The 16311-nt window shown below is 49.2% G+C and overlaps 1 protein-coding gene across 3 annotated transcripts in view; it reads right to left on the reverse strand.

Annotated features, from left to right (window-relative positions):
- The window catches only part of LOC144948900 (calpain-5-like), a 44737-nt gene extending 36922 nt beyond the window's left edge, over positions 1 to 7815 (reverse strand). Inside the window, exons 1-3 of one of the 3 annotated variants that reach the window (XM_078878611.1) lie at positions 7627 to 7815; positions 6667 to 6898; positions 5484 to 5681 (exon numbers count right to left, since the gene is read on the reverse strand). In XM_078878611.1, coding sequence (XP_078734737.1) covers positions 5484 to 5642 — 159 coding nt within the window. In that variant the 5' untranslated portion in view covers positions 5643 to 5681; positions 6667 to 6898; positions 7627 to 7815. Of the gene's footprint in view, positions 1 to 5483; positions 6073 to 6309; positions 6399 to 6666; positions 6899 to 7626 lie in introns of those variants that run through there. The other 2 variants (XM_078878612.1, XM_078878610.1) reach the window with 2 other exon arrangements.
- Between the last annotated feature and the right edge of the window lie 8496 nt (positions 7816 to 16311).

A 16311-nucleotide genomic window follows, 5' to 3' on the forward strand; every position in this document is an offset into this window, starting at 1 on the left:
CGCAGATATATGGATTCACAGTGAACCATAGACTCACACAGAGCCCCATAGACTCATACAGAGCCCCACAGACTCACATAGAGACCCATAAACTCACACGGAGACCCATAGACTCACACAGAGATCTATAGATTGACATAGAGACCCATAGACCCACGTACAAAACCTACAGCCTCACGCAAATCTATAGATTCACAGTCACCCATAAACTCACACAGAGATCCATAGACTCACATAGACGCCCATAGACTCACATAGAGACCCATAGACTCACACAGAGACCCATAGACTCACATAGAGACCCATAGACTCACACATAGACCCATAGCCTCACATAGAGATCCATAGACTCACACAGAGCCCCATAGCCTCACATAGAGACCCATAGACTCACACAGAGATCCATAGACTCACACAGAGACCCATAGACTCATAGAGACCCATAGACTCACATAGAGACCCATAGACTCACACGGAGATCTACATGAAGGAGAGGCATCATCACAGCAACGATTCGCAACTCCACTACCCCTGGATCACGAACCACCTCGATGTAGAAGTAGAGGTTGTTGCCCCACGTCCACATCCGCCATGCCAAGAAATTTCGATTTAAAGCTTTCGTGACTGCAGGGATTCATCTTCTTGGTTCTTTCGGTAAAGTCACGTAGAAGGGAAGTAATAAAATAATATTATTTTATTACTTCCCTTCTACGTGACTTTACTGAAAGAACCAAGAAGACCATGCCAAGAAGTTCACACTCGGTATGCGTCACCGTGGGGAGTTATAGGGTCATGCACAAATATACAAAATTCATCCGACCAAGTGAAAATAAAACATGTTTTAAAGTGTGTCAACCTTTGGGAGCCTTCCAAACTAAAATAATAATCTAAAATTTGTGGTATGAATCACCGTCACGCTCCACCCTACTCGGTTACATTTTCTCCAGAGATTTCACGTTGCGAAAAGCCGTTTCGTGTTGTCGTGAAAGTGTGAAGAAGAGGTATTGCTCAGCCTCACCACGACCCTCCCCCCTCCACCGCCACCCTCCCTCCTCGCCACAAAGAAGTCCCTGTTTATACCGTGCATGAAAAGGGGAGGGAAATAGCAGCCACGACTTGTACAGCCCTTGTCAAAGGGGTCACGTTTACGCGAAAGGCTTTTACAGCTTCCCATCAGCTCTGGTGTCTGTGGCTGCGGCGAACGATGCAGGTCCGTCTCGATCCCTTCCACATGCACATGTGACGCTTCTTGTGCATTCCTCAACGTATCGCAACTGATCTTAAGCACACACACGCACACGCACACTCACGCGCGCGCCATACACGCACCACACACACACACACACGCCCAACACACCCACACCATACTCTTCGGTTTTTTCGGTAAAGTCACGTAGGTAAAAAATAAAAATTACTAAAAGTAAAATATTATTTTTATTTTACTTTTATTAATTTTGATTTTTTACCTACGTTAATAAAAGTAAAATATTATTTTTATTTTACTTTAATTAATTTAGATTTTTTTACCTATGTGACTTTACCGAAAAACCCTAAGAATCACGTAGGTAAAACAATAAATAAAATAAAGTAAATGAAAACAACTAAGCTAAATCACGACGTTTCGGAGGCAACACAAGCCTCCCTCATCAGGTGTAATACAAAGGCACAGCAAATTAACTGTAGCGATAGTTATTTGTGATGAGACATTGTTACATAGGGTCAGAGGAGGGGGAGGAGCCAAGGGGGGGGGGGTTGGGGTGTGGGCGGAGCCAGGCAGGCGATAGACAAAGAGGGGGAGGAGCCAAGGAGGATGGGTGCAGGATGGGGGAGGGGGGGTTGGGGTGTGTGCGGAGCCAGGAAGGTGATTGACAAGGAGGGTAAGAGGAGGGGGAGGAGTCAAGGGGGCGGGTGCAGGATGGGGGGGGGTTGGGGTGTGGGCGGAACCAGGAAGGTGAAGGGGGAGGAGCCAAGGAGGATGGGTGCAGGATGGGGGAGGGGGGGTTGGGGTGTGGGCGGAGCCAGGAAGGTGATTGACAAGGAGGGTAAGAGGAGGGGGAAGAGCCAAGGAGGACGGGCACAGGATGGGGAGGGGGGACGCAGAGCGGGGGAGAACACAAACACCACACACACCCCACACACAACAACCGCCATTCGCCACTAAGTGGCGGTGACGTCACTACGACGCTTGTGCCAGGCCATGTGCACCTTGAGGCCACGTGAAGTGTCGAACGCCCGCTGGCAGGAGGTCACGGGGCAGACCCAGCAGGTGCCACGGGTCGACTGACTGAGATGACCGAGATGACTGGCTGATGCACCACCTGTGCCCCCTACTGTACCAACTTGCTGTGCTTTAGCCACCCGACCCCACACACACCACATACACCACACACACCACAACGCACACAACACACACAGACACACACCACAACACACACCACACACACCACAAACCCAACAAACACACTTGTGGTGCCACGACCGTGGAGCAAGTCCGCAAGCGCCGCTATCCCCTCCCGGCCCCGCACTCAGCACACCCGCAGAGTAGTGTCCTGACGGGGAGTTGCCTGGCACATCGGGTTTTAATCCGAAGGACCCCTAGAGGGAGAGTCCCACGGTTTCCCGGTGCCAGGAGATTGACCTCGCCTCGCAGGGCAGCTTCCATTGCAGTGCCCCTAAAATCGGCTTCAAATTGTACGGGCGCAGGAAGGAAAATATTCCCTGGGCCAACCACAATGAGGTACAACTCGGAGGGGAGAATGGAGGACGGGACATTTAACAGGAAGGACACAAGAGACAGAGGGACAAGGGTTGGCTACAGCCGCCGCCTAGCAGAGGTTGGCATACTAAGTCGGCAAACAGCGCGGGAGCCCTTCCAGATGAAGAGGCAACGGGGGTCGCCCCCACTCGGGGATGGGGGGTGATCGAGGGCGGGCGTGTAGACAATGGGTCGAGGCGTAACGGAAGATAACGCTCCAGGTGAGGGCGGGGTATCAGTTGAAACTCGAAAGGTTGGCGTATGATTGCCTGCGTGGCGCGACGTCCCCCCCCACCCCTCGGGCCTTTGAAGTTTAGAGAATAAAGGAGGGAGCCCCGGGACAATTGGGGGAGTTGTCTCCAACTTGAGCGCTGACCTTTGCGCGAAATACGCGCCTGCAGGGGCGCGCGCGTGCACGCCTCCGCGTTCGCTTTGCGTGGTGGTGGTGTACGTGGGCGTGTGCGGGATAACCCCGGGCGGTGGTGAGCCAGCCAATCAGCGACACACACAACAACACACACCCCACACACAACACACAACAACACACACCACACACACCCCACAAAACACACCAAACACACACCGCACACCCCACACACACACCACATACACTCCGCACACACACCCCCACACACCACACACCCCACACCACACACACCACACACACCACACACACCACACACACCACACACACACACCACACACACCACATACACACACCACACACACCGCATACACACCACCCCACACACAATACACACACACAACCACACACCACACACACACACCAACAACACACACCACACACACCCCACACACAACACACAACACACACACACGCCACACAACCAACACACACACACCACACACCACCCCACACACACACCACACACACTACACACCCCACACACACTTCGGCTCGTAGTTTGTCAACTCGCTAACGGAGAGAAGTAGTGTAGTGGTTAGCACTCAGCCCAATTACTACAGCTGCTCTGTGTGTGTGCAGTGTAGTGGTTAGCGCACAGCATAGCCAACCCAGTCAACAGGGTTCAATTCCCGTTCGCGACCGAATATATGAATGGGTCCTGGGCTTCCCCAAGGTCCAGTCAGCCTAAAACGAGTCACCACCTGGTGAATTGCAAGGCCGTAGCCATGGAGTCAACATTGGGGGGGACCAAATCTTCCAGGTCTGGGCCCCCCCCCCCTCCAGAAAAAAAGTCTAAATTTGAAAACTAATTTCCTGCCATTTCCTGCGTAAAATATTAAATAAATCACTAACACGTGGGATGAACTTTTTATTTATTTTTAACAATAATGTCTAATAATGTATTGTATTACATTGCTCTGTTTTTACTTTTTTACATTTTCTTGTTTCATTGTATGTAATGGCAGAGATTAGGGATTAATAAAGTACAACCATAACCACAATCATATCAACAGAAATCTATTTTATAGCAATATATTGGGGGGGACATTTTGAGCATATTTGAATATTGGGGGGGGGGGTGTCCGTCCCCCCCCCCCCCCCCCCCCAATATATTACAATCACGGCCTTGGTGAAGTGTGTAAAAAATTAACCCATAAAAACAAAGTTTTTCACTATAAATCCTTTATATGCGTGGCGGCTAGAGTCCTCTCGTCCTCTGGCTTGAGATGGCTGCCACCTATGGGTCAGATGATTGCCTGCCACCATTAAGCAATTGGTAATTAAATATAACTTTTTTTTCCTAAAAAGTATAAAAAGTTTGAAAAAAAATTTCACAAAAATTAATTGTCACGCACAACGAGTCTGTGTGGAAAATGTCAGCTCGATTGGATCACGGAAAGTGGGTTAAAAAACGACCGAAATATTTGCACGGTCGTAAGCGCGCAAGCAAGCAAGCAAGTGAACTTAATATAAAGGATTTTAAAAGATCAGCACGGGAGATCGAAAGGCGTGTCCGGGTGCTGTGGTGGTCACCCACCATCCACTTGCGCGCCGTGCTGCCCTTCACAGATGCCCACCGAGAGGGCTTTCCCCATTATTTTGTTTTTTATTAATTTTAATTACATTTTTTACCAACGTGACTTTACCGAAAGAACTAAGAGTATTTCCCCACCAGTCTGGCGAAGGCTGTACCGGGGATCTGTTTTAGTCTTTGCTCTCGAGACGAGCGGTGATGCAATGCCCCTTAAGAGCCGATTTCAATTCTCACTCACGGCCAAGCAACATAGCAATGAAGTCACGTGTGAAACCGGTCGTGGGTTTCCCCTAGGTCGACCCAGCCTTCAATGAGCGCCTGATTCCGCTCGTAAAGAAATCGACACGGGGGATGACAAAGGCGGCCGGGGGTGGTTTCCTGGCCACGTTAACCCCCAACAGATCTTGCCCTTGACATACGTTTCTTTGGGTGGGCTAAATCCCAGTCATCTTCTTGGTTCTTTCGGTAAAGTCACGTGAATCCCTGCAGTCACGAAAGCTTTAAATCGACAAATCCCAGTCAGTAAAGGTGCCCACGTTACTCCGACGCTAGCACGTGGTCATAATCATTGTTGGTTCCGACGTTCCGCGATTTATCGCACAGTGCCATGCAACGTTGGGCCAACGTTGTTCCGACGTTGGCGCGCGATCGGAACCGCCGCTGGTTCCGTACGTTCCGCGATTTATCGCGGCGGTGCCACGCAACGCCGCTGCATCGCTTGTTCGCACGCTTTGCACAGACAGGCGCAACTCCCAACCCCAACCCACCGTGGGTCTCCTCCACTCCACGTGCGCGGGAGGCGGCTTGGTGTGGTACAGGGACGAGTCAGACGCCGGGAAGAGCGGGTCTTCGAAAGGCCGTCCCGCCGAGAGGCATTCCCGGCGGAGTTTGGAGTAACACTGCCCGCGGAACGGCTTGGCGTGCATGTTGGCAAGGCACCACCGCCAACGCCACCGCCGTCGTCTCTGTAGGGGATCACTCGCCCCACAGCCATCGTGCTCATCGTCCATCGGCGGGAAGTCCCAAACAAAACACTGCACGGATTCAGCCTCCCACCCGCACTACCACAACCCCCAATCAGGTCCTGGATGGGAACCTCCTGGCTGTAGGTTGACTCAGCCTTCGAATTATTGAGCAGCAGCAGCAAACACAGCGATGCCGCTACAGCCGTGCAAGTGACGGTGGTGGAAAGAGCTTCCAACATTAAAAATAATCTGCCCGGCTGCAAATATCCCTCGGTCGGAACGCGTAGTGCTAAAATTACCGATAGCAATGTGTGGGCTTATGCCATGGTTATTATACCGACGGAGGAGCTAAGTTTAACTATGCTTCAAACAAAAGTGTTTTTTTTTTCCGCCCCCGTATAGCCGATATATAGAAATAGGCTGTTGGGGTTAGTGCTGTGAGCAAGGCTGCCCTGGCGTCTTGAGTTATCCGAGTCAGAATATTTATGTATTGATGGAGGAATCCCATGAGCTGTCAAGAGCGTTACAACAATAAACAATTTAAAAAAAAAACCCACAATAGGAGTGCAAAGCACAGGAACAGTTAAACAAATATACAAATACTTACTAAACTTTTTTTTTATCATACCAGGTAAAGTCCACCGAGCTCGTAGCTTCCTATTCAGAAGCGACCTGGCCACAGATGACAGCTCAACGAAGTGGCTTATCATCTCCACGTCGAAATGTAGAGCAGAAAAACTATGGAAATAATAATCACCTGGTTAAACCAATTGATCCTTTAACTTATTAAGGCTGGCACGGCACACAGGGGAGGGGGGGTTGGAAGGCAGAGGTCGCAAACGGGTTTTGATTCCTTACCCGTACCCGTACCCGACCGCACCAGGGTCGCAAACGGGTACCCGTACCCGTACCCGGCCGGGTACAGGTACCCGTTCCCTACCCGTACCCGTACCCTACCCGAAATGAGTGACAAACGGATACTCACCAGTGACTCACCGCCTACCCGTATCCGTACCCGGTCGCACCAGGGTCGCAAACGGGTACCTGTACCCGTACCCGGCCGGGTACGGGTAGCCGGGTATCGGGTAGGGTACGGGTATCGGGTACCCGGTTGCGACCTCTGGTGGGAGGTCAGCACCACGCCCGGCCGCCTTTGTCTCACCAGGTGCTGATGGTTTACACACCGTACCCGGTGTTTACTTTTAGGCTGAGTCAACCTAGGGGAGATCCAGAAACATGTTACATATCACACACACACACCACACTCATTGATGTTAACCGTTGCCGGGAATAGAACCCAGATTTCATCTCTCACGATCACGCAGCACTTAACGATTACACCGCCATACAAACTCACACAAAGACAAAGATTCCCCGTCTAGCCTTCACATACTTTCGGGTCAAGTGCAGCTAGCGAGTAGCACCTATGAAGGCCGTCACGGCACACGAGGGGTAGTTGGCCAGCACTACGCCCGGCCGCCTTTGTCTCCCTAGTGGCGATATTAACACACGCACTAGGTACTCGTTTGAGGCTGAGTCGACCTAGGGGAAGCCCAAGACTGCTTTAGATAATCGTCACTAATGTTGGCCTTGAGCGGGACTCAAACTTGGGTCGTCGCGTTCGTTGCCCAGCGCGCTAACCGCTACGCCACCGCTCCCCACACTCAAACATATAAAGACAAAAATTCCCCATATAGGCTTAACATACTTTTGGGACAAGTGCTGTTAGCGAGTAGCAGCACCTATGAAGGCCGGCACTGTGACACACGAGGGGGTAGTTGGGCAGCACCACGCCCGGCCGCCTTTGTCTCTCCCGGTGGCGATGTGGACGCACCGCGCACCAAGTAGGCTCATTTAAGGCGGAGCCGACGGGCACGTAACGCTCACTCACTCACTCGTGCGCGCGTGTAACACAGCAGCAGCAGCAGAAGCAGCAGCGTCTCACGTTGAGCAATGCAGGGCCACACAGGGACTTGCACTTGAGGGCGATGCCACTGTTTAGAGGAGGAGGAGGTGGTGGAGGCTCCACGCATTCCAGGCAGCGGCAGCAGCGGCAGCAGCAGAGGCGACAGGCACCTGGCGAGAACTTGTTAGAATGTAGATTTTATAGTTGCGTGGGTCGTACCATTGTGGATCGTTGGGCAAGGGGGGTGGTTGTGTTGGTCCGATGGGGTGGGTGGGATGTGTGGGTGTGTGGGTGGGTAGCAAAATGAAGTATAAATACGGGCACGTGGTTGCAACCCCTTGGATCTCAGCCACGTGCTTTAAGTAAATAAATAGACAGCGTGCATTGCAGCTGTGTTCCACTTAGCTCGTGCCGTCTATGCTGTGGGTTCGCCATAACCAATTGACTGACATTTGTGCCAAGCGGCCAGAGCATATCGGCCAAGCTGTCGGACTGGTCTTCGTAATTTCTTCTTCCACATTTTAAATCCCCCCGTGGGAAATATAAAAAAAAAGAAAACTAATTCGTTGAGCGCAAATCTCTTGATATCATCACAACTCATAACTCAGCCCGAACATTGGCACACTCATTACAACGATTTATTTGTTAAACCGAGTCCTACATACATGGCAGCGACGGCTTAGGCGTTTAAAAAAACACACACACACACACGAAACAAATATAAAGATCCCCCGTATATATGTGTGTTTTTGAACTTTTTTCGCACCGTACGTAGCCAACCGTGCTAATCGGAGGTGCGGGGGAAGGACACCAAACTAAACACAAGAAAGGAGTGCTGGAGAAGCGAGTTTTCAATCTGTGTTTAATAGTGCATAGCTCTGATAGCTCCCTAACGTCGGAAGGGAGAGCGTTCCAGACGGCCACAGAAGCGCGTATAAAAGCGCACGATGCAGTGTGTGAGTCCACGGGTCTCTCTGTGTGATGAGTCAATGGGTCTCTGTGTGATGAGTCAATGGGTCTCTGTGTGATAAGTCAATGGGTCTTTGTGTGAGCCTATGGTTCTCTATACATGTACAGTATGTTGAACTTCTTTCACACCGTACGTAGCCAACCGCGCTAATCGGATGTGTGGGAGGGGGGTAAGACAACGAACTAAACACAAACAGCAGTTTTAAAGAAGTAAGTTTCAATTTAGATATTAAAGTGCACAGCTTGCCGTGGCTTCCTCATATCAGAAGGGAGGAACGTTCCAGACGGCCGCAGAAGCGCATAGCTCTGATGTTCGACGGCTTTTAGCCAAAGGCAGCTGCTGCGAGGATGACGGGAGGATCACCGCGTGATGGTTTATGATCCTAGGCGAGATGAGCAGCGAGGTGTTTGTGGTGCATTTGTGGCAGGCACTTTGTGTGCAAATGAGTGCGACCTTGCAGCAATGGATCCGTTCGCATAGCCGTGTGCGGACTGTTGGTGCACGTGCTGCTATCGAGCACGTGGCAGCACGTGGCGAACGGGCGAGGAGGAGGGAATGTGTCGAAGTTAGGAGGTTACGACGTTTGGGTCTCGAACGACGAGTTTCTTCCGGACGTCCGCGTGCGTTCCACTCCGTTCGCGACGCGGGGCGGTGAGATTCTCGCAAGAAACGCCGAGATCGCCGCACGCAGGACCGTATCTGGGATTCTGTGCGAAGCCCAGCGGCGTTTGGTTGTCGGGCAACGGTGAGTGACGATCCGTAAAGTGACGTAGGAAAATAAATAAATAAATAAATGCATTTTTTTCATTTAATCACGACGTTTCGGGCGCAACACAAGCGTCCTTCTTCAGGCGGGGACAACTTAGCGAAAGCACAACCGCGTAAGAGTGTCTTTTTTTTTACCTACGTGACTTGACCGGAGAAAAAAACAGCATGAATCCTTGCAGTCACGAAAACTTCTAATCTAGAGCTGCTCGCATTGTGATGGAGACATCCCGTCAACATCGTTCACGGGCAGCTTGGTCGGGGCGACGTCGAGGTCGCTGCGTTGTTTGGCCACTTAGTTAAGTGACTGTGTTACCCTACACGTATGCTGAACAAACACACAAACAAACAAAAACACACCCACTGATTTACGCTACTCGGAGGTGCGAGAAACGCATTCCTGCGGAGGGAGCTGGTAGGAACGTTGGGTTGCTCGGTCAATGGCCAGGGTCAACGGTGGCGTGGTGTATTCCGCAAATATGCCCGACTGTGAGGGCGGGCACAAGCCGGCGTGAGTAGGTTAAACGTTGAGTTTTATAAGGGCACCACGGGGTGACCAGCCCCTCCCCACCCAGCCCCACCCCTCCCACCCCCCGCCCAGCCCCACCCTCCCCACCCAGCTCCTCCCCACCCTCCCCACCCAGCCCCTCCCCACCCTCCCCACCGAGCCCCACTCTCCCCACCCAGCCCCTCCCCAGCCTTCCTTCCCCACCCAGCCCCTCCCTCCCCACCCAGCCCCTACCTTCACGACGGACGGACGGACACAATAATCCCCTGTGGGCTGGTGTAACCAGGAGGTTCCTACCAGTATAACCTGTGAACAAACCCTACGTTCTGTACTGCCTGAAACATTCAGCCTCTCGTTACCAGCAGGTGAAGTTGCTCAAACGTCATCATCATCGTCATTGTCACGATGATGGTTGGTGGCTGTGGTCATCACCCAGCATAGAAGGATGTAATATAACAACGCCGCGGTGTCCGATGCGTACGCGAGAAGGAGGAGGCACAATCACGGCGATCGATTAACAACTCCGCAACGCCTTGACTCGCAAATAATCTTGACTCATGAACAACCTCGATCTAAAGTAATCCATGCGAAGAAAAAAATCATCATCATCATCATGAGCCCTAATTCACGAAGCAATCCACCTCCCTTGGACTTCGCAGTCAACGGATTCAAGAAATCCCACCCCCCACCACGGATTTGATGAAAAAAAATATGTTTGCTAAGATGCCGAAGCGAGCATTCCTGAGCCGTGCATACCCAAATATGTATGCGCGAGAAAGAGTCGATTACGCTGTTGCGCCGAACAGCTGACCGTGTCCTCTGTGTGCCGCTCGTTGCACGCGTTCCAAACGGGGGTTGGAAGGAGTAATCGATGTACAACTCCGTGGGTGTAACGGAATTTATTCGAGACAGAGAGAGAGAAGGAGGGAGACACACAGAGAGAGAGCGAAATTAAAGTTTTCAGAGTGTGCTTGCGCTCGTTGTGTCCATGTTGCCGCGAACGCTAGGGTAACGGCACAAACGAAGCTTTGTTGGAGTCGTGAGGCTCCACCTCCTGGAAAGGTTGACCGTGCACTGAGTGGCATTCGTTCGTCTTTGAAGACAAAATGAGACCAGCAATTATTCTGTATCCCTTCACATCTCTCTCTCTCTCTCTGAGCGTACACACACACATGTAACAAATACAAATTGGGTTTTATCCTTTCTGGCAATAAATCGGGAGGTTTCGATTTAAAGCTTTCGTGACTGCAGGGATTCATCTTCTTGGTTCTTTCGGTAAAGTCACGTAGAAGGGAAGTAATAAAATAATAAAAACAAAACGTAATAAAATAATATAATTCTCACGACGTTTCGGCCACAACGCAAGCATTCTTCACCTGAGGACGGCTGCTTGCGTTGTGGCCGAAACGTCGTGAGAATTATATTATTTTATTACGTTTTGTTTGTATTATTTTATTACTTCCCTTCTACGTGACTTTACCGAAAGAACCAAGAAGATAAATCGGGAGGTGTTAGATGTTCCGACACCAAATGGATACGTTTAGCAAGGAATGAAGTCCGATCTTGATTTGAAGCTTTCGTGACTGCATGCATCCATACTCTTTGGTTCTTTCGGTAAAGTCCACGTAGGTAGAGAGAGAGAGAGACTTTTGACTTTTAAACAACGTTTATTGCCGCCAGCAGCAACAGCACTGGAGGCGATTTCGATATGAAATAGACAAAGTCACCAGCAAACAAATGAAAATAAACGCTACAAATCCACGCGCTGTGGCGCTAAAAGCACCGCGCACAACACGAAATAAAAGTCACGTGGTGGTGGTGGTGGTCATCGCGCACGCCACGGTGACGAGCGAGCGCTTCAGAAGGTGAACACCACGAGGGTGCCGTCCACGCTGGTACAGAGAGGGGCTTGTCCGGCTCCCTAGCGTTCGAAGAAGACGTGCACATCACCGACGTGTGAGTGGTAGGCGTGCTCCAGCCGGAGCCGCAGGCCTCTGAACACTGGAAGCAGCACAGAGCAGCCGTCAGTGTCACCTTGCAGCATCTTTTTTTCTCGTTCTGTACACCGCCATCTTCGGAGGGAGACACAAGGAAATCTGAATGAACATGCAAACAAAACCATGCTCTGATCATCTTGATGTGAAGCTTTCGTGACTGCAGGAATCCACGCTGTGCACCATTTGTAGCGACATCTCTCCTGTTTATCTCTCATCTCGTCCCTTTTTAAATCCTTTATATTAAGTTCATTTGCTTGCTTGCTTGCGTGCTTGCGTGCTTGCTTGCCTGCTTACGACCGTGCAAATCTTTCGGTCGTTTTTTAACCCACTTCCCGTGATCCAATCGAGCTGACATTTTGCACACAGACTCGTTGTGCGTGACAATTTTCGTGAAAATTTTTTTCCAACATTTTACACTGTTTAGGGAAATTTTTTTAAATATTTAATTACCAATTGCTTAATGGTGGCAGACAATCATCTGACCCATAGGTGGCAGCCATCTCAAGCCAGAGGACGAGAGGACTCTAGCCGCCACGCATATAAAGGATTTATAGTGAAAAACTTTGTTTTTACGGGTAAATTTGTATCTCTTGGCTGGTCATGTGGTCCATGAAACCATGGCCATATAATTCACCTGTCGGTACCAACCTCAGGTGGTGGACCTTTAGTGGTTCCAATGGCTTTGTGGCCAATAACGGTGAATTATGCGATAACGGTTTCAAACGGTTTCATACTCTTTGGTTCTTTCGGTAAAAATCACGTAGGTAGAAAATAAAATAAATCACGACTTTTCTTCCAGCCTCAGCAGTCCTCATGCTGTGTGTGTCCCACCTGATGACGGCCGCTTGTGTTGCGATCGAAACGTCGTGATCTATTAATTTCCTATCTACGCGACTTTACCGAAAGAAAAAAGAGTTTGCTCTGATAACACTGGTCAACAAAAAAAATAACAATTTTTCTGGCATGGACTTTTGCAGCTGTTTTAGACTAATTTCAGGGTGCTGATTACAAATCTGATCTTAGATTTGCTCTATCACATCTCATTTTATGCTATCGGCATACCCCATTTTCATTGATTTTACCCGAAATTAACTCTGTCACTTATGATTGCAAGTTGTTGCGAGTCAGTGACTGCTTTAGTGTTAAAATATGGTGCTGTATTTTTAGGATAGTGTGTTTATAATATCATTATATGTAGATATCCACATTTTTTAAAACAAATTCTACTGCAGTTTTTATTGAAAATGCAATATTTGATATCTCAAAAACCTGATGTGATAGACAAAAACTGATGCCAGATTTGGAATCAGCACCCCAAAATTACCTTACAACCGTTGGAATACCTTATGCCAGAAAAAGTGTGTTGACCAGTGTAATAGATGGGCATTGTCTCTTAAACTGATTGGCCTACACCAGAGGCAGCCTTTTTTTAATTCTTTATATTAAGTTCGCTTGCTTGCTTACGACCGTGCAAATCTTTCGGGCGTTTTTTAACCCACTTCCCGTGATCCAATCGAGCTGACATGTTCCACACAGACTCGTTGTGCGTGACAATTAATGTTCGTGAAAAAAATTCCAAAATTTTACACTTTTTAGGACAAAAATATTATATTTAATCACCAATTGCTTAATGGTGCAATGCAATCATCTGACCCATAGGTGGCAGCCATCTCAAGCCAGAGGACGAGAGGACTCTAGCCGCCACGCATATAAAGGATTTATCGTGAAATTTTTACGGGTTATACTTATTATCGCACAGTCTCACCAGTGTCAGACCAGAGAACGCCAGAAGGAGAACAGGACTTACATTGCCAGAAAGCGTAAAATCTATTCTGGCAAAATGTCCCATGATATAAACAAATATATCTCGAACACTAACCCTAATCAGCTGCCGGAAGCATTCCACGAATGCATGATTTTGGCATCGCTGATTCAGTAAAAGCGAACTCTCTGCTCAATTTAACCTCCGTGGTGAGACAGATTTGTTTTTCTAATTACAGTAATACCACAACTTACGTCTCCCCATTCTAGATTTGAAGCTTTCGTGACTGCAAGGATTCATATTCTTAGGTTTTTTCGGTAAAGTCACGTAGGTAAAAAATTCTAAATTAAATTAATAAAAGTTAAATAAAATAAAAATCACGACGTTTCGGAGGCAACACAAGCTTCCGTCTTCAGGTGGAACCGTCACAGCCACGACAACCATTATATATACGGAGTGGTAGCTCTTGTAATCTCTCATTTACTTGATACAGCTGTCGTGGCTGTGACGGTTCCACCTGAAGACGGAAGCTTGTGTTGCCTCCGAAACGTCGTGATTTTTATTTTATTTTACTTTTATTAATTTTAATGTTTTACCTACGTGACTTTACCGAAAAAACCTAAGAATATTACGTCTCCCCATTTGAAGTCGTTTCGCAAATGCGTCGTCCCTTGAGTATTGATACCGTCACCGGATAAGCATCGCCCCAAACCTCACTCACACGTCAGCTGACAAGCATCGTCCCGTCCTGTCTCGTTATCCGTCGCATCTCAGCCTCCGCCTAGCCTGTCACGAAGTGGTTCTGAAACCTTGACTTGCAGCCTTGCCGTACCTTTGATTCGCAATCGTAAAAAAAAAAAATTGCAATGTTAATGAATACATAGGGGGGTTTGATGAAACTAAGTAATATTCTTGGTTCTTTCGGTAAAGTCACGTAGAAGGGAAATAATAAAAGAATAAAATATAAATACAATAAAATTTCTCACGACGTTTCGACTGCAAAACAAGCAATCATCATCAGGTGTGAAATCCACAGCACCTGATGATGATGATTGCTTGTTTTGCAGTCGAAGAGGCGTGCGTTCACGCAGCGTCGCCGTTCCGCGGTTCCCGTGGACGACGTCGTTTTGACTTTGTCTTCTACGTCGTTTCGATATCCGTCGTCGCACCTCTCAGCAACGCATCCCCCTCCCCCCCAGCCCGCACCCCCGACGTAAATCCGTGGTATTCCTGTACCGTCTATAAACACATTCCTGCGGAGGGAGCTGGTAGGAACGTTGGGTTGCTCGGTCAATGGCCAGGGTCAACGGCGGCGTGGTGTATTCCGCAAATATGGCCGACTGTGAGGGCGGGCACAAGCCGGCGTGAGTAGGTTAAACGTTGAGTTTTATAAGGGCACCACGGGGTGACCAGCCCCTCCCCACCCAGCCCCACCCCTCCCACCCTCCCCACCCAGCCCCACCCTCCCCACCCAGCCCCTCCCCTCCCCACCCAGCCCTTCCCCACCTTCCCCTCTCCACCCAGCCCCACCCCTCCCATTTTTTGATGCACGACGGACGGACACAATAATCCCCTGTGGGCTGGTGGAACCAGGAGGTTCCTACCAGTAATATTTAAATATATATGGCACCCAGAGTGTTGGGATATTTCGTTAAAGTCACGTAGACAGGTTAAAAGAAAATAACAAAAAAATAAAATAAAAACTACGACGTTTCGATCACAACACAAGAGTTCTTCCTTATGACGAACGCTTGTGTTGCGATCGAAACGTCGTAGTTTTTAGTCGTTATTTTTTTGTCATTTTATTTGAACCTATCTACGTGACTTTACCGAAAGACCCACACAATATGAATTCCTGCAGTCACGAAAGCTTTAAGTCAAGGTCTAAGACTCCGTTACTTTTACTACCGACACCAGGAAGATGATGGGGAGGGGGGAGACGCAATGACATTACAAGAATCGAGATAGAGTAGAGAAATCCTACTCTGATGTTGTCATGTCGAGATGGAGTGCCAAGTCGACACCAATGATGACTGCAAAGGCATCCGGCACTAAGCGAAGTAAAAGCTGTCGTGGGCAAGGTTCGTTCTGTGGTCGAGATCCACGACGTCTCTGCGTTATGAGCCTTGAGCCGGAACACACACAACACACACAACACGCACAACACACACAGCACACACAACACACACAACACACACAGCACACACAACACACACACAACACACACACAACACACACACAACACGCACAACACACACAACACACACATCACACACAACACACACAGCACACATAACACGCACAGCACACACAGCACACACAACACACACAGCACACACAACACACACAACACACACAGCACGCACAACACACACAACACACACAGCACGCACAACACACACAACACACACAGCACACACAACACACGCACAACACACACAACACACACATCACACACAACACACACAGCACACATAACACGCACAGCACACACAGCACACACAGCACACACAGCACACACAACACACACAGCACACACAACACACACACAACACACACACAACACGCACAACACACACAACACACACATCACACACATCACACACAACACACACAGCACACATAACACGCACAGCACACACAGCACACACAACACACACAGCACACACAACACACACAACACACACAACACGCACAGCACACACAGCACACACAACACACA

Source organism: Lampetra fluviatilis, chromosome 51, assembly GCF_964198595.1.
Source record: "Lampetra fluviatilis chromosome 51, kcLamFluv1.1, whole genome shotgun sequence".
Classification (NCBI taxonomy): Eukaryota; Metazoa; Chordata; class Hyperoartia; order Petromyzontiformes; family Petromyzontidae; genus Lampetra; species Lampetra fluviatilis.